This window comes from Crassostrea angulata, chromosome 7 (assembly GCF_025612915.1).
Source record: "Crassostrea angulata isolate pt1a10 chromosome 7, ASM2561291v2, whole genome shotgun sequence".
NCBI classification, from domain to species: Eukaryota; Metazoa; Mollusca; class Bivalvia; order Ostreida; family Ostreidae; genus Magallana; species Magallana angulata.
Genome location: NC_069117.1, coordinates 9,249,669 through 9,272,498, shown reverse-complemented (window position 1 = coordinate 9,272,498; position 22,830 = coordinate 9,249,669). Strand labels below are relative to the sequence as shown.

The window sequence follows — 22,830 nt, the reverse complement described above, 5'->3', positions numbered from 1 at the left end:
AGTAGAAAATGTCATAAAAACACACAGATAATAAAACACTAATTACTTTTGAATATACAGTATAGTGAAATCAAAACGAACATGTCAGTTTTTACGCCCCTTTCTTTTTTCCTGACCTATAGTCTTTGCAATCAAAAAATGTTATAATAACCAAGCAATTACTAAAAATATGTATGATAAGATTGCTAGACAGTAAATAGCTAGATAGGCATACGCATGTAAAAAAAATAAATAAAAGAAATAGATCGGTGATATTTTTTTCACTTTGATATGTTCCTTTCTTGTCGAAAGAGAAAATCCTATTTTGATAATATCCCTATAACTAAACCACCAATGAAAACAACTTTGACAAAAGTAAGATTCTCATCAGCTAATCAAAAAGCGTTTAACTTCGAAGATGTACACCTGTGACAAGAAGCCGGAAACTGTTAGCTCGATCAGAGTGATGATGAGACGAGAGGGATAAGATGCTTGATTGCTGTCGTTATTTTTAATAATGGACGAATTGACAGCCTCAGAAAAATTGTTCCAGATATGGATGAGGTTTTCTACTAAGGTTAAGTACCCACGATGTCTGCATAATGTAAATCTTTTGCATCACTTCTCCATAAATAGACATAAAACCTACCAATCCAGTGGGATGTGCAATGTCACACCTTTAACATCGAATGTTTCTGAACCCCAGGTGATGTTGAATGAGAACAACACACTTCTACTTACTATTTATGTGTATCTTTATGGGTTTCTAAAACATGCAGGCCTTGAAAGTACTTATTTATAAAGTTGTTCTTGGATGTACATGTAAGTTAACCTGTTAACCTCATCCTATGCAGCGTTAGAACCCTTATCTCGAAAGGAAAGACATAAGTTTATCCCAGATTTTGAAATAATAAAATAATTTATTTCCGGCCTAAAGGACATTTTCAGTTTCAGCTATATATATTTACTAATACAAACTAAAGAATGAGATTAACTGAAAAATTTATATAATGACTATGATTTACAAACAAACATGCATTCATCCAGGATTAAATGTAAGCTTATTACAGCTAAGCTTATTCATTAGGAGTAGTGATATCCATAAAATTTGAAAATGAAAGTGAAAAAAATATGACATGTCACTGTTACACATTATCATCTTTTTAATTGTGCAAGTAATGTATGGAATTCATGAAATAATATCACATATGTCTAGTACTCAAGAGATGCAAGTCAGATGAAATGAAAAAGAACAGATTCTTACCTATAGTGAAACAACTAAGCTCGATTCCAATGAGAAAATTATAATCCTTGTTATCTAAACTGTAATCAAGGTTCATTAATTTTGAACTGATAAGTATGAGTCATCTTTCTTTTACTTCAAACATTTTACTTTTGTACGTGGTATTGCATCTCTATCTTTAAAAGGATGTTATGACAACATTGTAACTGTTACATAATGACATAGGTGTGACCTGGATATTTGTCATAAACATGCAAATTTACTACCTAGTACTCCTACATCTATAGATATTGATGTAATCACTAATAATGAAAAGCTATTTTTTAGGATTAGAATTAGAAATACATACATGTACCAGTACTCAATATTGAGGTTAATGTTGAGGATAATGTCCCAAAACTAATACACTACATGTATTAAATTTTCATGTTAAATATTTGTTTATATTTGCATTTCTATTGTTGTTTCCCACTGTAAGCCCATACGGAGGAGCTGCAATTATTTCTCTATAATCGCAATTGCTCTGTCAGTATACTATGACGTCATAAAGGTGTAACGTTATATATACTTTTCAATGACATTATAGATTTAAACCACTATACGATACATCATGTGTTTTTCTCCAACTCCATTAGAATTGATGTATTTACATGTAATATTAAAACATGTTTTTGATAACATTTTAAAGGAATTACTGTTATTACATATCATTGATTCTGTTAACAAATCTATGTGAATTAAAAAGATACATTACAGTCTGAATGTTTACTTTTGATGTAATAGCTAAATGTCAAGGTCTAGGCTAATACAGGGTATTTGCGAGTGGTAAAATGCAAATATAAGTAATAAACAACGATTATTTAGTGAACATGGCGTTATGAATAGCAACTGCTCTGCTGGCATATTTTCCATGATGTGCTAGCGCGCATCATGGAATATGCCAGCAGAGCAGTTGCTATTCATAACGCCATGTTCACTGAATAACGTTGTTTATTTCTTTAATATTTGCATATGCATTGTTCTTTCCCACTGTAAGTCCATAAGGAGGAACTGCAATTATTTTTCTATAATCGCAATTGCTCCGTCTGTATACTATGACGTCATATACTTTTCCATGACGTTATAGATTTTTAAAAACCACTATACAATACATCATGTGTTTTTCTCCAACTCCATAAAATTGATGTATTTAATATTAAAACCTGTCTTATAATAACATTTTAAAAGATTGACTGTTATAACATATCATTGATTCTGTTAACAAATCTATGTGAATTAAAATACATTACAGTCTAAATGTTTATTTTTGATGCAATAGCTAACTGCCAAGGTCTAGGCTAATACAGGGCTTTTGCGAGTGGTAAAATGCAAATATAAATAATAAACAACGATTATTTAGTGAACATGGCGTTATGAATAGCAACTGCTCTGCTGGCATATTTTCCATGATGCGCTAGCGCGCATCATGGAATATGCCAACAGAGCAGTTGCTATTCATAACGCCATGTTCACTAAATAACGTTGTTTATTTCTTAAATATCTCTGAATGCTACTATAGGGTCTTGTCTTATTTGAAATAAATATGGTACAGTGTGTAAGGATATGTCATTATGTGCTAATTTTAAATTGTTATTTAACATTTCAGAACGATGTGGTCATTTTAAAGGAATTTATCGATACATTTGTGGACACTTACCAAAATTTGATTGACTTGGAGTTTGAACATCTCATAGAAGGGTAACTATGTTTGACCTAAACAGTCTAGAATGTTTAGTTCATTATATATAAAGATAGTGATCATGCAGTTACAACTCCTTCACTATTACATGTACCTAATTCATCGTAATTGACTACATGTACATTCACAGTAATATCTGATATATTTTTAAAAAATGTTGAAATAAGTTGATTGATGTTTTACTTACATACATGTATGTTGCCTCTAATTTCCACCTTATGTGGTACTATTTCCAATATAACTTTCCACATTTGGAAGTTGATACTAAATTCATGAGTAAAACGCAATTCTGGAATTCTTAGAAAGATGAAATGTCTGATTTACAGTTAATTGTTGATGTTGCAGATTTTCGGAGGCTGGTCCTCATTTTACCAAACTCCCAGATGGACTGCTACAGATGTTATCTCATCACTTGTCTCAGTGTCTGGAAAAAGTCCAGACAGAGATGGAACCGGAGACTGTTCATTTCGCTGAATCAATCATCAAATGTTTGATTATCATATCAAGGTCAGGTTACCTAAATTTTTTGTATGGTCCCTTTTGGGTGATAGAAACAAGCTGAACACAAAAGTCTATATTTGTGATAGAAATACATGTACAGCATAGTGACAAAAGTGAGTAAATTTGCCACCATTTTGAATTCTGATTGTTTTTATCGGGTTTGTAAAAATAAAGTTTTCGATACATACACAGCGTCAAATATTGTTGTTGTCATGCATAAGAATGATTTTGGGTACGACTGTACCAGCTCTTCAGTTTTTAGAGGTACAAGCATCTGCTTCTGCTTTCGACCGCCATTAGTTTACAATGGATACCAAACGACAGGAAATGACAGATGAAACGAAAACAATTATATTGGAGTTATTTGACAGCGGTTTCAAACAAAGTGAAATATCTAAAGTGTTGAAAATAAGTCCAGTTACTATCTGTAGATTTTTGAAGCGGTATCATGAAAGCGGCTCCATTGAAAATCGCCCCCGATCAGGACGACCTAAAAAGATGGACGATCGAAGCTGCCGGACTCTGAATCGAATCATTCGAGGGAATCGTACATCAACGCTGGTAGATATTACTAATGAATTTAACACTTTTAATCATGTATCTGTGTCAAAAAGGACAATCCAGCGATCCATTCATAAATATGACCTGAGAAAGCGAGCTATCGCCAAGAAATTAGGCGTTCGACAAATAAATAGAGTCCGTCGTGTTTCGTGGGCCAGGAGTAAGTTAACATGGACAATAGCTGAAAACTGGAGTAAGATCATATTTAGTGATGAAATGGCAGTAACTGTTAGTGGTTGTGGGGCTGTTAAAGTATGGAGAACAAAACGAGAGAAGTACCTTCCCGAATGCATCGGTCATTTGAAACGTCACACTGGCAGGAATTTGAAAGTAATGGTGTGAGGTTGTATTACCTATCATGGTCAGGGGTTATTGACTTTCATAGATGGAACTATGGACAGTGAGAAATACATCAACGTATTATATGAGAACCTGTGGCCAGTCATAGCCAAATATTTTTCAAATAAGCCATACATGTTTCAGGATGACAATGCACCACCTCATGCCTCAAGGATGACTAAAGCCTGGAAAGAAAATAACAACATTCCAACTCTTACATGGCCAGCTCAGTCTCCTGATGTTAATATTATCGAAAATATCTGGTTGCTTTTAAAAAATCAAGTAAAAAGACATATGATGAACATTGACACAGTTGATGATCTGAAAGCAGTACTTCAGCATGCCTGGCTCTCAATCCCTTTGATGTACATACAGAACTTGTATTCCTCAATTCCCCGTCGACTACAGTTAGTTATCAGATCAAAGGGCCATATTACAAAATATTAGGTCAAAACACAACTCAGCAGAAAGGTAAGTAGGTTTTTTATTACCCTGATTTGTTTACAATCAGAATTCAAAATGGCGACCTATTTACTCACTTTTGTCACCACCCTGTACTGTAGTGTACTCTACTCTTATATCAATACAGATAGCTCAGAATTTTAATTTCTTTTCTTTTATTTTCAGGAACTATGATAATGTACCACTGTTAGGTTCTTGTCAATTCGTAAAATATCTGGTTTCCATAGGAACCTTTCTGACAGAAAACGTGAGTCATAGTTAAAATAGATAGTTAAATCAAGGTATTAAAGCTAACATACATGATAACTTCTTTTTAAATAAATGAGTGAGTTTTCATTTTTAAGTTATTTTTGTTAAATGTAGCTGACCCAAAATACTCTCCAAGAAATCCAGATCAAGGACTTTCTAAAACTGACCGTCCATTTTTTCGAATGCCTGTATGACCCATACTTTGTGTGGAGAAAAAGATTAAAAGGGTATGTTCATACAATGTGTTAACTGCATGTTTAAAATTATAGATCATTGTCCTTGAAATATACCTTTGATGTGTGACAGTATTTACGAGGATTTTAAAGTGAGCTAAATAATTGAACAAATTTTGAGAAAATCCAAGTGTGTATTTACTTTTTTTTGGATATAGAATTCTTTAAAGCTATAAAAGATATTTGAAATTCCATTTGAACTAAATGAAGCAGCTAGTTCTCAAAAGACTCAGGAATCTTTTGGGAGGGTAGATAAAGGCCTTAATAAATCATTTGTACAATATGTCACACCTTATGTTCAGATATCAGATACATGTATCTGAAGCACATGCTTTGATCATGATTTAAATTACTGCTCTAGATTTTTGAAACTCTGATCTTGTTGTAGCTGGGTGGTTGACAAGAGTCGAATGACATATAGACCTGCTGAGCTTCATGTAGAGGTGGTCCCATTCCTGTTTGGTAAGTGCCTCTGTGATTTAAAGTATGGCCAACAATAAACAACAGAGGAATTATTCTACGTGAATTTACTGTTTTATATTGCAGACAGCTGTAACAAGCCCTGTTTATCTGTGTCACTGAAAATCAGGTTTCTTCATCTGTTTGGGGCATTGATGTGTGGAACTCAGGTACATTTAAAAAGAAAAAGAGTGAGGATCAAATACTATGGAATCATTTAATTTCAAGGGGGCGAATTTTCGTAGATTGTGGGATTTTTACTTATTTATGGGGATGTAATTTTGTGGATGCGTTGGTTTATAGTTTCATTTGGAAAACTAAATCTTTAATAATAAGTTTCATGGAGGATGTAAATTCGTGGGTGAGGGCTACCCATGACTACCACAAAAATTGAGCCACCTCGAATTCTAACGATTCCACAGTAAGTGATGGATGAATTGATCTACTTCTAATGATATAATTCCAGTTTTGGTTTTAACTTTTTAATACACTATGGATTTCAGTTTTGTTTGCTAATTCTGACTGAGTAATTACTAAAAAAAACATATACACATATACATAAGAACTTGTTTGTTCCAGAGCAATGCACTGAAGGTCATTACCCCTGCCACTTTGGATATCCTGCTGAAGATGCTGTCCTCCAGTGAGCTATCTGGACCAGCCAATGAGCTGCGTCAGGATCTTCTGGAACTAAAGGACCTCGCTCTGAAGAGTATCATCTGTATGGTTCACATGATCCACGGATCCAGTCCAGACCAGGTTAGTGTTGGCCACTCCGAGTCTGTATGTTTTAAAAAATCAGTAGATGTATAAATCTCAACCTTCGGCTGGTTCAAGATCTATTAGGAGGAGACGATGGCTCCCTTCCTGGAATGGGAGCAATAAATATTTACAAGGAGATGATAATATTGATATGATTTCAGGGATTATTAAAGTGTTTGGATTTTTGTTGATTTCAGAGACAGGTAGAGGTTTCACAGGTGATGGAAGGATACATGGATGTTCTGACAACAGCTGACATCCAATCTGAGGATGGCTTCAATCAGCAAATGCAGCTTAGCATGATCCGTAAGTATAAATAGCTCAAGATGATCCGTAAGTACACATAGCTCAGCATGATCCGTAAGTACACATAGCTCAACATGATCTGTAAGAACACATAGCTCAACATAATCCGTTAGTACCCATAGCTCAACAAGATTCGTAAGTACGCATAGCTCAACATGATTTGTTAGTACGCATAGCTCAACATGATCCGTTAGTACACATAGCTCAACATGATCCATTAGTACACATAGCTCAACATGATCCGTAAGTACACATAGCTCAACATAATCCGTAAGTACACATAGCTCAACATGATCCGTAAGTACACAGAGCTCAACATGATCCGCAAGTACACATAGCTCAACATGATCCATAAGTACACATAGCTCAACATGATCCGTAAGTACACATAGCTCAGCATGATTCGTAAGTACACATAGCTCAGCATGATTCGTAAGTACCCATACAAGGATGAAGCTTGAAGACAGCTCTCTAAAGATAACATGCATTGATTAAACACTTATACATACAGACACTTTCGTAGCATTGTATTGATTTGTAAGTACAAGTAACAATATGAATTCTGTTGAATGATGAATTAAATCAAACCTCCGTCTGATTCAGATGCTGTGAATGAGATGCTCACCTGTCAGGATCGAAGTGCTCTCCAGGTGACATTAGTGAGCGGCGGCACATTCGACTCACTAGTAGCACTGTTGCAGAAAACCTCTGTAAGTTTTGATATTGCCTTTCTTCTTAAAATAAAATTTTTTGTGACAATTTATTGTTAGTATCCTTCATAAACTTTAAAACTTATGATTTGAATTTTTTTTCTTAGTTGACAGGATCAGAAGCCCAAAGCCTAGCCATGTCTGTGTTACAAGTCATCTGTTCAGTCCTTACTGGCTCCATCAATGCCAAAGTAAGAAAACAACACATAGTTTACACAGAAGATAAAAGAAGCCCAGAATTCATTGCATGTTGACAATTTAGCTAAATGTTGTTAATATTTTGTCATAACAGGAAAGGTTTGCCCTAAGAGTTGGTTATGGGAAGTTTGTTGAAGCTTTGAAAAGTTTAGGACAGCCATCCATGGCTTTGCTGAAAGGGGTTCTTAATTTGGTAAGTGAGAGAGAGATAGAGTGATGAAGTTCAATGACGATTTTGCCTTGGATAATAAATCTTTGTTATCTGTTTTGAAAACTTCCGATAGGTTGTTGAAGAAGAATTCTGTGAGGACAAGAATCACATGATCAGAAATGTCCAATCAGCTCTCATGTTACTCTGCTGGCTGCCAGACATTCAGTCCAAGGAACTGCAGATTTGGTTGGCTGAGCATCTTTGTACTTTGAGCTCTCAGAAACAAAACAAAATGAATTGCTGTAATGAGGGGATGATTTCTGCCATAATCAAAGTCTTGGGTAGACAGAAACAGATTGACCCTAAAGCTGTGGGTAGGAAGCACTTAGATTCTTTAGAAAGTGTCTTTGCTGGAAAGCGATATCTTATATGCAAGCCTTTTTTATATGCTATACATGTACTGTAAACTTTTGACAATTTTGATTAAATAAAAGAATTTAAGTTTGTTTAAAAGTTGCATTTTTAGCATCACTAATAAAGCATTTAAACCTTTTCTTTTATTTTCAGCATTACTAATAAACCTTTTGGAGACTTTAGGAACTCATTCAATAACAGCAATAGAGTTAAAACAACTGATGGGGCATTTAAAACTGGATGAAGAGGAAAACCAGGTATAGGAAATAAGTCAAAGACTGCATCTATGTGTACATTTTGAAAAATATTTAAATGCTATTTCTGATGATGGTGGCATTGTTCATTTACATGTAGTTGTACTAATTTTTTTATTTAACTTTTTCCTTTAAATACAGAATCCCAATTTTTCGAGGTTGATGAGGGCATTATGTACAATGGCCAGACGGGAAGGGAAAGAAGGAGCCCATTATTTTCTGACTCTGGTGGAGGAAAATGAGGTGTGTGTGTGTGTTTAGAGTACATTGAAAAATCAATGATGGTAAAAACTGGAATAAAATCTAAGTCTATTGAACTGGAATAAAATCTAAGTCTATTTTACAAAGGGATGATTGCTATTGAAAAAGGACAATAATTGAACTGTAGATGGATTATTTTGCTTTGATTTACAGATGGTTTCTATGCCAGGGATCAGGAAGTGGCCTGGAGGGGCTTTTGCCTTCCACTCCTGGATTTGTCTTGGTTCTCGATCCACTCCTGCAGGATCAATAGAGCAAGTTTTCAGAAGACAGTTATATAGGTTAGTGACTTAGAAAAAAGGCAGTTGGTTCTTGGGCAGGCATAATTTGCTTAATGTAATAATGTGCTTCTATTGAAAACTTTAATAATGATTATTTATGTATTGTCTCTTCCTTTATTGTCCGAACAGTTTTGTAACAAATTCGGGCTGTGGATTTGAGGCGTTCATCACCATGGACTTTGACCTCGTGGTGTCTGTGTTTAACAGGAAGGAGCACTGTTCAGTGGAGATCTCCGACACAAACCTGGGGGATGAGCACTGGGTACATCATTACTTCATGTACAGCCTATGATAAACACACAGATACTTAGAATATGCATGCAAAAAGAGTACATGTACCAATATTCTGAATTCTGAAGTTCTACATATTGTGAATAGCATTCACAAAAAAAATTCATTGAGTAAATGATCGTAAATATTCGCAAGCTGATGAAGACATTATTCAATTCTTTTATTTCCACAATACATGTACATGTAGCAGTATAATATATATGAAAGTTAGACTGGTATTTGTATATACTCTATGAAGAATATATTATTATGATTTGATGTAGTTGTCAATTTTTCGTACTTTCAGCACTCCATTGACATAGTCCACAGTAGCTCCAGGCGACCATTTGTCAACAGCCACCTCTATATTTACATCGATGGAAATCTGAAGCTAGATTCCCAGCTCAAATTTCCCAATGTCTCAGATGTGAGTTTGCAAAACAAAGAGAAATTGATAAAAAGATCATACAGAAGACAATGCACTCGTCTCATTATATCTATAAATGGGTTTTTATGTCCTCAGATGAAATCAAAGAGCAGAGGCTTCTTGTTCTATTCTTTCAAGTATTAAGTTGATCAAACTTGTATCTTAAAAAATTATGTGGTCAAGATCAAAAGTTCTTCTGTACGTGTAGTATAATCACTACACATTGTTTGGAAGTACAGTGTATTTGAATGTGTTTTTTTTGTTGTTGACTTTTTTAGCCCCTGACAGACTGTAGGATAGGGAGTCCATGTAACAAGGCTGTGGTGAAGGCCCTGATAGACCAGAACCTATCCAACAATACAGAGACCATCAAACAGTCCCCCCTCAGACGTTTGTTCCAGAGAAAGAAGGACTCCTCGGACCCAGAAATCACCACCATCCCCATAGGTACCCACGAGGATGTTTGGGGGGTGCCTGTCTGTCTCCGGGGCTTACTGGCCTCTGTGTTAGTGCTCCATGACACCATCAGTCCCTCCCAGGTCAAGGCCCTGTACACAGCAGGTGAGGTCAAGGTCACTAGCCACTACTCACTCACTACTACATATTCACTACCACTCAACAGCAGGCATTGACGTAAAGTAAAATTTTTATTTATGAGACAGTTTTTCTGAAGTCTTAACGGTAATTTGCACTTTGTGTTTTTAGGACCAAATCATCCAATATTCTTTTCTGAGGAGGAATTTCCAGACTTTGCAGACCTCCCAAGTAAAGCAGTGGTTTATTACAATGCTAAGGTACATACTGTCACAGTACATGTAAGCTGTAAATGTCAGCATTATTGGGTTATATTTATATTTTCGTTGTTATTAAAAGATAATAATTCAGAGGCATTCTTGCAATCTTGTTGATATTTACTTTAACATGATTTGACTGTACAATTTTAGGCTAGTAAAGATGGTCAGTTAATTGACTTGTCTCCAAACCAGAACCACGGGCATTTCATTGGCCAAAGATGTGTTACATGGGATATCAAGGTATAATGTTTAAAATGACCTTGTAGTGTAAAATGCTCATGTTCATTTATATTTTCATTAAAAAATATTAATGAATTTGTTTTCTTTTTATATTTCAAAAAGCACATTTGTTATCAGTAAAGCAAAAATGATCTAATATGTACTATTTAAACAGATGCACATAATTATGCACTATATTTGAATGGTTTTCTGTCTCACTGTAGGATGTGATCAATGGTATAGGAGGCATACAGGTCCTGTTTCCTCTGCTGGAACAAGTCAACAAGGGCCCCCTCCCTGACACAGACAGCCTGCCCCTGCCACTTGACCTTGGGGCCGGCATGGACCCTGTGCAGGAACCGGACGACTGGGTGGTGGTTCCCAGCAGCTCTTACTCAGGTACACACTGTCAAGGTTATAATCAAGGTCATCTTTATGTACATGTTTACAGGATTCTAAGTCTATCATCACCTCAAACTGTTGCATTTCCTGTAAGCTTCAACTTCAAATCAGATGTTATATGTTATGTCATGGTTATAGGCTTTTCCTTGTTTGTATTGTCAAATTAAAACTGTACATATAATTTAACCAATTATATTACGTGTAGATACATGTAAGTACTTGAAGTTAATTACTGTAATTAAAGGAAATATCATTGAATGGCCATAGAACTTTTGTTATTAATATTTGTTTTCTGACATACAGATTCAAAGTTGGAGCAAAATCAAGTGTCTGGATTCCTGACATTACTGCGACACATGATCCACTCCCAGGGAACCAATCAGGAAACAATGATAAGAACAGGGGGCGTGGCCACCATTGGAGCTCTGTTGCAGAAAGTATGTTACTTAAAGTTCGATCATTACATGTATGCATGAATGTCAATTCTTGGATTATAGTTTTAAAGAAAAGTTTCAAGGAAACAAAAAAAAATTCATATTGTAAATATGAATGGAAGGATGTGAAAAGATATTATCATATGAGCATAGAAAAGTTGTTTTCATTATGAAAAGCTGTTGTTTTTTAAGCAGGGACATTTCTCGTTTTAGGTGAATCCGCGGTTGATAGATGTGAACGTGTTGATGTCAGTTCAGTTACTGGTTGAGACTACAGCCAGTGTTAACCAGACTTTACTGAACCTGTTTTACCAGTACCTGCTGTTCGACTTCAGAATCTGGAGCAACAGTGAATTTCCTGTTAGAATTGGTAAACAGTCTCAATGAAAATAAGACCAATGTTTAAAAGGAAAACAATGTTGAGATAGATAAAGCATACATTAAAATACCTTGTGCTGCAGAATCTTAGCATTTTAGATTAATTTTTCTCATTTCAATACATGTAATTTAAAAACATTGTGTATGATTGATTTAACAAATAGTTCATCTGTCTGGCTGAATATTGTTATTATTTCTCTGTTACACACAGGTCACATTCAGTATCTGTCCACCATTATAAAGGATGACAAGAAATTCTTCAGGAAGAGATTTGGAGTTCAGTTTGTTTTGGATACAGTGAGAGTGTTCTATAGGTAACTTTCTTAGTCCTTATATCCTTCTCAGTACCAACCCCCCTCCAATATTAGTACAACAACATCACTAATCAAATGCCCCTCTAGCAATTTCTCGATATTTAATTGATTTTAATTGTACCGAATTGAAGATTTGTTGAAGGCTGCCTATTAATCCCCTTTCCCCCCCCCCCCAAAAAAAAAAAAAAATTAAATTGAATTCTTTTCTACTTACTTGTATTTTTTTAAACAATGAATAAACTTACTTTAGTCCGACATCCTCACCAGCCAAGGGCCTGTCGCCTGAGGACATGAAGACCATTCGTGTCTCCCTCATGAGTCTAATCAAGTACTACATATCTCGAGACATTACCTACAACGAGCTTGATGCCATTCTGAAGTTTCTGTTTGCTGTTAAGGATCAAGATATGGTATGCATTGTAAATTCAATTTTACTTTAAAAATTAATTAAAATTTTTATTTATTTCACATTAGGAAACTACTGCCTTTTCCCCCAAAATAATTTTTGTGTCAGGAAAATAAACTTTGAGCTATTCTTGTAATTATTGGTAAAAATTGATCTCCTTTATTGACAGGTGTGTGAGATGATTGATGTTCTGATCAGTTTGTTGGAGGGGAAGTATAAGAATGACCAGCTCTATCTCCTGATGTTTGAGGCAGAGATGGGCGAGTTGTTGTATGGTCTTCTGGTGCATCCTGGGAAATCTGTTGTGTATTATGAAAAGATAATCAAGGTACTTTATCTGAATTGTTATGCATCATTATAATACTTTTATCAAGTTTAGAAACCAAGTTTAATTAAGATAATACATGTCTGCTCTATGAATCGGGATGGAATATTAGTGTTTCCCTCTTTCATTTAATGTTTTTTTTTTTCTCTTTCAGGTGCTATATTTGTTGTTAACCTCAGACAAGGTGTATGAAAAGAGTAAATTCCCCTTACGACTGACCGAAATAGGACATCTTGGTTTGGTGGAGATGATGAAAAACTGTGATATTTCTGGACCCATGTTCAAACGCTTCTTGGAACAAGTTTCTGTACAAGGTAGGAAAGATGAATATAGGAGTGAATTAGTTTAGAACCATTTTAACAGGAGTTTTGACTTAATGTAGTTGTGTCAAACAGCAATATGATATATGCCTGTCTATTTGCGTCATTTTGAACTTGTTTTGACACAAGAAAAAGGTAGTTACATCCTACCAAACATCCAAGGTCTTGTTTAAACGGTTCTACTCTGTTAATACATGCATATCTAATTTAATTTTTTCCTGGAGTTCATTTGATGATCATATGACCTTGTGGACACTGGACATCTTATATTAACGATGATACTAGAATGAACTGATATACCTGGTAGCTAGGAACTGAATAGATATTCAAGTTGTATGTATTTGGCTTACAATTTTCTATACACAGATACACCCCAGAGCTATAACTCAATCCTTGCTCTGCTACAACTAATCCACTATTCAGGGTCAGATATCAAACTGGAGGCAAGCAGACAGGTGAGTATTTGTATATTGATGGGAGGAATTGGATCTTACCGCTTTGTCTCTCACTGTCTTTGTTATTTCAGTCTTCAATGATTTTGTTAACACGATTCTTCTAAAGTTCAAAAGTCCAAAATATTAGTAGATTAATCTGTTTAGTATATTTTTTAGCTGCTGTCTATTTTGGTCAACAGACCTGGGGCTGCCAAGCAGTTTGTGAAACAGCTTGGTTGGCAAGAAGCAATAACTAAGCTGTTCATCTTCAGGAAAACAGAGGATGTCCAGCAATCTGACTCTTTTGCATCTGAAGATAAAAATGTTGAGTTTTCTCTGAATAATACTATTGAAGAGGAGAAAACTGAAGAGTGTGATTCCGCAACTCAGCTCAGTGAACCGTGCAATAAAACTGTTAGTGCTCCAAACAGTCTTTCAATATCCAGCTGTGATAATGGAAAACAAGTGTCTCCTCCCAGAGAGCCAATCACGCCTCTCTACCTGTCAAGGACATTTGATGATATTAATAGCTCAGAGGATGAAAAGTCAAGGTCGGTCAGCAGGAGCTCTAGTACTAGTGTGGAGGATTTGACAGCCGTAGGTCAAAGGTCATCCTCCATTACAGCCTCTACATCCTCGTTCTCAATCAGTGATAGTGCAATAGATTTAAACGTTTCTGTGACCTCATCCAGAGAGAAGCGCGTAAGCTCGGGTTTTACTCAGGCCGATACAATCCAGAAAGCTTTAGATAACCTTGGGATTCAGAAAATCTGTGTCAAGGACAGTGGTGAGAGGACAGAGGAACTGTGTCAGAATCTGCTCCTCATTCTCCTCACCATCATGTGGAAGGGAGTGGAGGGCTCGGATGATTCTGCCTGGAAGGTAGGCAGTATCACACTATAGTTTGTGATACACATGTATATTTTACAGTTAATAAATGATTTAGTAAAATTTAAAAACTTTGACACAAGTATAGAAACAGGCAGTATATTAAGCCACAATGGCCCTCTAAATGGAAGATAAATCTGTCATTGATTTATGTTACTCATTGACAATAGCATTGTTTAATTAAGAGAGGATTTTTGTCAATCTGACTCAGAAGATTTACTGAGATAGTGTGCATAAAGATTATTTTTTGAAAATCATTATCAGCAAATGTTTTTTGACTGTACAAGAATGTTGTGACCTTAAATGTAAATTGTGCTCTTTTAGGAGAGAGGTATTGTTATATCATGGGTGGACTCTCTCTGTGAGGATCATGAACTGATCAGGTCGTCTTGGGAAATCAAGAGACGCCTCCTAGAAATGATGATCCACTCCTGTACTTCTGACTTGAAAGAAGCAGGTCAGTAGATTTCTGTTGATTTAGAATTGATCCAACGTCTAAAGTAGTTTTTGTGTACTCTCTGCTCCATGATAAGTCTCTGTTGTAGTTGAATTATGTTTTATTTTATTGCGCAGTTTTCTTAATTGAAATTTTAATTTTTTAAACTGCTAGAAATCAGCTGCATTTTTTATAGATATATCTTTTCAATATACTCTTAGCACTAGGTATTTGAAATTAAGCTGAAAAACAAACAATGACAGTTTTCAGTCTCATGATGAATATTTGTTATTTTAAGGAATCTCAAGATTTTGGGCATAATTATAACTTATGTCTTTCAAAAGTGAATGTTGGTTTGCACTCATTCTGTCAGTATATTTGTGTACACTGTGTGCTTTAATGCTGACCTTAACTATGCTAATTTTTACCTCACATTTTCACATCTTTATAACAATAAATATGTAATACATGTCTGTGATTTAAATGTACTGGCCATGTATTATGTAAACTCATGTTTATACATGTATATTCAATGTTATGTGATGTCAGCCTTTTTCTGTACAATCCTGAGTTAGCTGTTGTTTTTATTGTACCCGAGTTTACTAAACCTGGTAGTTTAGATTGTAGACAAATGTCTGTCTCGTGTTAATGATAAAGGATGTAGAGGTTTACAAATAGTGGGGTTTGGGATTAGGTATTGAGCTATGTCTATTTAGTTTTGATTGATATCTTCTTAAATTAAAAAAAAAACCAGAGAGATTCAGACAGACAGGCATCCAATTATGTTTTTGTACCGGTATATGAAGACAAAAAAAATTCCATCAACCATGGTGACCAAGAGAATTAGCCTCAACTTTAGGGGATGTTTTTATCCCTCTTTTTATTTGTGTTGATGAACTATGTCTTCATTTTAGATGAAGAGAAACTATTACGATCCTCTGAGCTGGATTCGTCCAATCAAATGCAACAGATACTGAGCTCAACTCTCAAAAGTGCCTCCCAAATTATCGACAGCATGAAGCTGTGTTAGTTTGTTTGAATTTTTCCTAGCTCGAACATTCCTCCTTAACATTTCAAAGGCATTGTAGACAAAACTTTTATGCAAAATTAAAACAAAATTACAGCATAAGGTGTATGATTCTATTATGATTTTATTTATTATGAATAGTTAAATTCTTCACACATCATTTTGGTGAGGGGTTTTCAAATAATCATGAAATTAATGATTTTCGTACATTTACTCGTAAGTACGTCTTTTATTATTGAAAAGCAATTAAGCTTCATTTTACTTTGGAGAAAAGCTTTAAACTAATATAATTTTATGAGAAGTTTTTCTAGAATGCTGCTGAAGTTTTGTGAAAAAAACCCATCAATGCATGTCCAAATGGTTTATCCAAGAAGCAGTCTGTAGTTTAGGCTCTTCCTCCATACCTTAGATATGGAATCTTTTGCATGCTTTTATTTACCTGTATTTACCTGTTCAGATGAAAGTGAACTAACCAAAGCTTAATATTATACATGTACTAACCCTTACACTAATCCTGTGTTCTGTGTTCAGAAAACTGTTACTGTCTTTCTTGTTTATCTTATATATTTTTATTTTTTTCATTTTACAAATAATATGTTTAATCATTATGCATATACATGTATAGACATTTAATAATGATTTATCTTATTTGAATATAACCTATATACCAGTACATGTATTTTCTATCATTAATGAATAATAACACATTATTTGATGCTTTCATTGGTACTGATGTAAATGTCACTATGATATTATCCATATCTATATAATTATATAATTAATTTGATTGACAGCTCAAGATACAGCGACTCCCTCAGAGAATGCAATACAGCTTGTTAAACTGGTCCACTGTTTTATGTCCCAAGATGCCAAACAAGACAAGGAAAAGTTCAGCGAGAGGGTAAATATAGAAAAGTCAAACACATGAATAATAATAATACTAAACAACACAATATGAAATAAACAAAGTGTTATAAATAACTACATGTACTAAGAAAAGATGAATTTATTCAGCAAATTTTTATTCACTCTCATGGTTTTCGATGCAGTCAGAATTCCGCTTTCTTGATTTTAGTTGATTGGCTGATTTTGTTTGATAATTGATTAGTGGACTTTGTCTGATACATGTAGCTGATTGGCTAATTTTGCTGGTTTCCCAAATTTGATTGGCTGATTTTGTTGATTACCCATAATTGATTGGCTGATTTTGTTGTCTAGTTGATAGAGGATTTGATGGCTCTGCTAGACAACCTATCAGTGTGGGATGTAGAGTCAGATGGAGGGTGGAAGGAGATGGCCCGCCTAGGACTCTGTTTACTCATACAGTATGCTAGTCAGCCTGACCTAGAGGTAAAGCACCTCTCCCATCATCTGATGAACAGGGTGTACTGTGTATATACCAGTAGTAAAGAAATTCTCCAATGTGATTCATTTTGTATGTCCCTGGATAGCTTTGTGATATCAGAGAACACACAAGACCTGTATAGAGTACATGTATTTTTTTCAGTTGTGTGCTGTGGCAACAGCCAAGCTCCACACCCTGGTTCAGACCAAGTTGATCTCCAGTTCTGCTGAAGCCTCGTTCCTCATTGGAAACCTCAACCTCATGGTGCTCAAGGCAGTTAGAGGTATGCAGAGGTTTACTCTAACGTGTATTTGTCTTACTTTTTATTTATTCCATATTCCAAAGATAAAGATGTTTTATTATGTTTAAGAGTTTCTAGATTTCAAGCCAGAAAAAAAATCATATTTGTGGATTTTGTTTATCAGGGTACAGTAACATATTTCTGAAATGTTGTGCAGTAATTTGTTAACAATAGTATCCATGATTACAGAGTCCTCTGACACCTACTCGTTCCTGATCCCCGTGATGAAGGCCCTCCTGGACAAGGCCAGAAGTCTCCTTAACCTTGACCTTCTTCTGCCAGATCTCCCCCCGACCAGTAATAGCCCTGTCTTCTTCGATGACTTCAAATCTTACTGTCTGTCAGAGCAGTGGAAAAAGTTTATAGAGAGCTATGTGAGTTTTACTGTGCGATTTTATGTAACTATTTAGTATATATTTATTATAATACATGTATACATATAATACAAAATTGTTAGTTGTCTTTACGAGTATGAAACTTTTAAGTTTTAAATTGGTTTTCTGTCAGGTGAATTGATATAATTACAAATTCATTACAAACAGTAGCAATACTGCAGTGTTTATTTATTTGCATGCTCAAGTACATCATAATATCAAATGTAAAGATATACCGATTTTTATATGTAAATATTTTTTTTTTTATATAAAAAAGTACCGGGTATTCAGAATTTACAAATTGAAATCTCTCCTTAATTCTTGTTTACCTGTATTCCTGCAGGTGAAGCCTCAGATGCTCCACTTTGACGAGAGTACGTTTGGCGACCTGGAGTCCAACATCAGGGATTTCTGGGGTCAGTGCAAAGAGGCCATGATGGTTGGCATGCACATGAAGAACAGAGAGAAGGGCGAGTCTAAACTGAAGTTTCAGGTAAGTGGAGGCGATATCTTTTTAAAAAATTGAACTTCTGCCAAATCCATCTTCTATGATTTTTAACCAGGTTTTCCAATGGAAAAATTCAGTTATTGAAATGGTGAAAGCGGCAGATGAGCAGGCGGCTGCCAAAAGGGTACCTTATTGTACAGATAACTCCTCCTACAGTTTTCAAGATAGGAAGTTGTTGTTTCGCAAATCAATTGTATATGAAACAGAAATGTGTCTATTACTTTGATTTTGAAATTAAGTAATTTGTCCGAAAAATACCTGCTATTTATTTTTGTTACTTTTTGGCAAAATATTGCATTTGCAGTAGAGTACTCTATTTCTCTGTATAGGTGTATAAGTAGTGTTTATCAATTTGGGGCTGACAAATGGTTTATGAATACTGTTTACACATTGACAGCTTTTTTCTTGTTGTTCTTGCTGAATCAGTCATTATCTATACCTCAAGCTAATTTAAGTCGGAATTTGGAGTTAATGGAACAGAAAAAGAGAATATGCAAGTTTAACAATGTTGTGTTTTATTTAGAACAAAATCTTGGATCCTTTCCACAACAAAGAATCATCAGAGCAGAAGAGATTCCACAATGTGACTGTCCAACTGAAGAATCAGCATCAGTCCACACTGAGGCAGTGGAGGGCCACAAAGCGATTCTTCACTGGAGAGAGGGGTGCCTGGTCTGAACAGTAAGTTCAGAGAGAAAGAGAGAGAGAGAAAGGGAGAGAGAGTTTTTATGCTGAACAGAAATTGAAAAGTAATCTTGTAAACAAAATAATTTGCATGTTTAGTATTTCAACATAGGAGTTTCGTTTGCTTCAGATTTACATGTGATTATAATGATTTTTTCTAATTGTCATAGTTCTACATCCACCATACATTGGAAGTTGTCTAATCAGGAGAATTTTAAAAGAATGAAGGTGAAGATGATCCCTAATATAAACTTTGACCCTCATAGAGAGGCCAGCTACCAAAGAGATAATCTAGGTAAGTAACCTATTTTCATGCATGACAATTTTTGACACAGAGATACATGTACATGTGCGAGCGAATTTGATGAATTTTACAATATACAATCATACAGTCTGATCCATCTGAGTGATCATGTGTCAGCTTTTAGAGGTTAGTAAAACAGAATTTTTTTGGTAGAGTTCAAATAATGTACTGAATATTTCAGTATCTGTATATTAATATTATATGAGTAAACATGCTTTAACAAACAGGGGCTAGTGAGGCAGACATAGCGGAGGAGATAAAGAAGATGAAGCTAGCCCGGGAGGCCCTGGTGTCTAAAGACCAGATTGATGAGGACTCTATAGGGGAAGAGGACTGGAGTGACATCAGCACAGATCTCAGGTCAGAGGTCAAAAGTCATCTCATGCTCTAGAAAGGTCACAAGTTCTAGATATTGAATGATTTGTACATACATATACATTTAGAATGACTTGTGTTACAGAAACAATGAACCCCAAGGAAAAGAGAAACTGGTGCTCTCAGAGGACTGTGAATTGGTGACCTTGGTGGATGTAATCAAAGGTCGCCTAGAGGTTACGACCTTGAATATTTATTTCTTTGACTGCAGTTCTAACAGAGAAGAGGGTATGTGTTTTTTGTTCACAGTGGAGCTGCTTGCTGAATCCACTTGATTTGTTACTGTTTTATGGATTAAAGTTAAAGAAATTAGGTACAACATATTACTAAGTCTTTTCTAGATGAATAACTTAACAGATGCATTTGAGAATATTTTAGTCAGTTAAACTATGGTTGATGTATATCCTTAATTAGGGGGAGAGGATTTCAAGTGGTCGCTGTCTCTGCTTCGAGAAATCCATTTCCGTCGATACAATCTCAAGAGGAGTGCTATTGAGTTGTTTATGATTGACCAAACCAACTTCTTCCTCAACTTTGAACCAAAGGTAGAGCTGCTTCTTAACTGACGACTTAGACTGTATCATATAAACGTAAAGCTTGCACAAAACATGATTCAAAATATGATTTACCTTGAATTATGATTTATAGTCAACTGTAAACTATGGGCTTTTGATATTAGACTTTTATTTTGAAGTTTGAAAAATGATTGTTACTATTTGTAACCTATTAATGAATTATATTTTATTTAACACACTTACATGTATAGGTGCTTAGGTCAGTTGGTTTATAAGTTACATGGATTGAAGATAATAGGCATTATACTAGTACATGAATTTTAGGACAGTGACTAAAGATTTTATATTTTGTCATTACCTTACAGAAAAGAAACAAGGTTTACAGTAAAATTCTGAGTCTGAAGCCACCAAACCTGATCTATACAGTGTCAAGGTCACCAGCCGAGATGCTGAGGGCGTCAGGACTCACCAAGGTAAGTAGTGAATAAATCATACACTGTACTTATCCTAAATCATACTTGTGCGCAATTAAACCTGTATTTGTCTGAATTATCTAGATGATTATTGAAAACCAAACTTTTTTTCTGCAATTTTTGGTGGTTATTGTGTATAACTTGTGTATTTGGTATTTCAGAAATGGATACAGAGAGAGATTTCTAATTTTGAGTACCTGATAGAATTAAACACGATAGCTGGGCGGACCTACAATGATCTCAGCCAATATCCAGTGGTATGGACAAACTTTGTCAAACATTGGCTGTAACAGGGATATGCTATACATGTCTATAATCCATAGTTTGGTCATCCCATAACTGAAAAACATTGTTATTCTAGATGAATTAATAATCTTGTTCGCTTGGTTTCAGTTTCCATGGATTTTATCAGACTACACCTCAGACACTCTAGATTTGGAGAATCCCAACGTATATAGAAATCTCAGTAAACCAATCGGAGCAAACAACCCCAAAAATGAGAGAGAGGTCAAAGAAAAGTAAGCCAATCAATTGAAAAGGAATATATGTAAAAAGGAATTTTTATGAATAAAAAACGTCTAGGGGGATTTTTGGAAATTGTAGGAAAGATTTCTTTTAATCTGATAGATACATGTATTATATAATCACCTGTTCGACAATTCAGTAAAACAACTTGATGTTTTTATTTCTAGTGAATTTAATTTGTTCACTTTCAAAATTCCTATCAGTTTTTAGCTCACCTGAGCTGAAAGCTCAAGTGAGCTTTTCTGATCACCTTTTGTCCGTCGTCCGTCTGTCCGTCTGTCCGTCTGTCCGTCCGTCCGTCTGTCCGTCCGTCTGTAAACTTTTTACATTTTGAACTTCTTCTCTAAAACCGCTTATCCAATTTCAACCAAATTTGGCACAAAGCATCCTTATGGGAGGGCGAATATAAATTGCAGAAATAAAAGTCCGATCTATATTCAAAGCGGAGAAAACCTTGAAACTGTAGAAAAAGGGGGGTGCATTTTTAAAAATCTTCTTCTCAAGAACTACTGATTCCAATTCATTGTAGTTTAGCATAAATTATCCTTATGGGAAGGAAAATATAAATTGCAAAAATTAAGGTCTAATTCTGTTTCAAATCTGAGTTATTACGAAAATAATAATAAAGGAAAGGCGTGTTTTAATCAGTTTAATAGCTTCGGGTTCGGCATCCGATAGGTTCGGTATCCGGTAAAATGGGTAGACAAGACTTGGTTGGCCTGGGCATAACAAAAGATTCGCAGTTATTGATCTGCCAATATCATTAAAATTTCAGGATATTTGATGGACCAGTATATTTGTATTTGCTGTAAATATTGCTGCAAAATAATGCGTATTTGGAATTGACAATTGCCGATCTGCCCCGGCTTTTATTTTGCCACGGCCTGGGTTTGCATACCCGTTTTACCAAGACTCGTTTTCCATACTTCTAAAACGAGGTTCTTTGTTTAAAGCAGCCATGACATTATACGAAAAAGGGTCGATCTGACTATGATGAATTTGCTTGTTGTACAACAGTTCGCGAAAGAAGGGAAATTTGTGAAACATGCAAAATATATAGGTGCCGATTTTGTGAAGTAAATTGAGGCTAAATATTTCAATGCGTTGACAGTTTTCACACATGACGTTGGTATTAGCTTGTTCTGATTTTCGTTTCGTTTTCATTATTTATGTTTTGTAACCTAGCTGGGAACTATCGTCTGTATTTCGTGATTTTTACGTATCAAATCAAACAGAGACTTCGGTAAATCA

General features: G+C 35.1%; 1 protein-coding gene across 4 annotated transcripts in view; it reads left to right on the top strand.

Annotated features, from left to right (window-relative positions):
- Positions 1-404: 404 nt before the first annotated feature.
- Positions 405-22,830, top strand: part of LOC128192612 (neurobeachin-like protein 1) — a 33,966-nt gene continuing 11,540 nt past the window's right edge. For 2 of the 4 annotated variants that reach the window (XM_052865424.1, XM_052865427.1), the window contains exons 1-46: positions 405-556; positions 2,868-2,959; positions 3,306-3,467; positions 4,989-5,070; positions 5,187-5,299; positions 5,694-5,767; positions 5,852-5,934; positions 6,344-6,523; positions 6,724-6,832; positions 7,436-7,542; positions 7,650-7,733; positions 7,835-7,933; positions 8,025-8,265; positions 8,459-8,562; positions 8,701-8,802; positions 8,974-9,101; positions 9,231-9,363; positions 9,679-9,798; positions 10,077-10,359; positions 10,504-10,592; positions 10,743-10,832; positions 11,036-11,210; positions 11,517-11,650; positions 11,861-12,017; positions 12,237-12,339; positions 12,590-12,749; positions 12,915-13,073; positions 13,225-13,384; positions 13,757-13,845; positions 14,002-14,706; positions 15,037-15,169; positions 16,063-16,173; positions 16,317-16,391; positions 16,970-17,076; positions 17,394-17,525; positions 17,683-17,803; positions 18,011-18,195; positions 18,539-18,688; positions 19,227-19,384; positions 19,558-19,682; positions 19,919-20,051; positions 20,152-20,294; positions 20,481-20,611; positions 20,947-21,054; positions 21,216-21,311; positions 21,448-21,572. In XM_052865424.1, the coding sequence (XP_052721384.1) occupies positions 497-556; positions 2,868-2,959; positions 3,306-3,467; positions 4,989-5,070; positions 5,187-5,299; positions 5,694-5,767; positions 5,852-5,934; positions 6,344-6,523; positions 6,724-6,832; positions 7,436-7,542; positions 7,650-7,733; positions 7,835-7,933; positions 8,025-8,265; positions 8,459-8,562; positions 8,701-8,802; positions 8,974-9,101; positions 9,231-9,363; positions 9,679-9,798; positions 10,077-10,359; positions 10,504-10,592; positions 10,743-10,832; positions 11,036-11,210; positions 11,517-11,650; positions 11,861-12,017; positions 12,237-12,339; positions 12,590-12,749; positions 12,915-13,073; positions 13,225-13,384; positions 13,757-13,845; positions 14,002-14,706; positions 15,037-15,169; positions 16,063-16,173; positions 16,317-16,391; positions 16,970-17,076; positions 17,394-17,525; positions 17,683-17,803; positions 18,011-18,195; positions 18,539-18,688; positions 19,227-19,384; positions 19,558-19,682; positions 19,919-20,051; positions 20,152-20,294; positions 20,481-20,611; positions 20,947-21,054; positions 21,216-21,311; positions 21,448-21,572 (6,410 nt within the window). In that variant the 5' untranslated portion in view covers positions 405-496. The remainder of the gene's footprint in view (positions 557-2,867; positions 2,960-3,305; positions 3,468-4,988; positions 5,071-5,186; positions 5,300-5,693; positions 5,768-5,851; positions 5,935-6,343; positions 6,524-6,723; positions 6,833-7,435; positions 7,543-7,649; positions 7,734-7,834; positions 7,934-8,024; positions 8,266-8,458; positions 8,563-8,700; positions 8,803-8,973; positions 9,102-9,230; positions 9,364-9,678; positions 9,799-10,076; positions 10,360-10,503; positions 10,593-10,742; positions 10,833-11,035; positions 11,211-11,516; positions 11,651-11,860; positions 12,018-12,236; positions 12,340-12,589; positions 12,750-12,914; positions 13,074-13,224; positions 13,385-13,756; positions 13,846-14,001; positions 14,707-15,036; positions 15,170-16,062; positions 16,174-16,316; positions 16,392-16,969; positions 17,077-17,393; positions 17,526-17,682; positions 17,804-18,010; positions 18,196-18,538; positions 18,689-19,226; positions 19,385-19,557; positions 19,683-19,918; positions 20,052-20,151; positions 20,295-20,480; positions 20,612-20,946; positions 21,055-21,215; positions 21,312-21,447; positions 21,573-22,830) is intronic. The other 2 variants (XM_052865425.1, XM_052865426.1) reach the window with 2 other exon arrangements.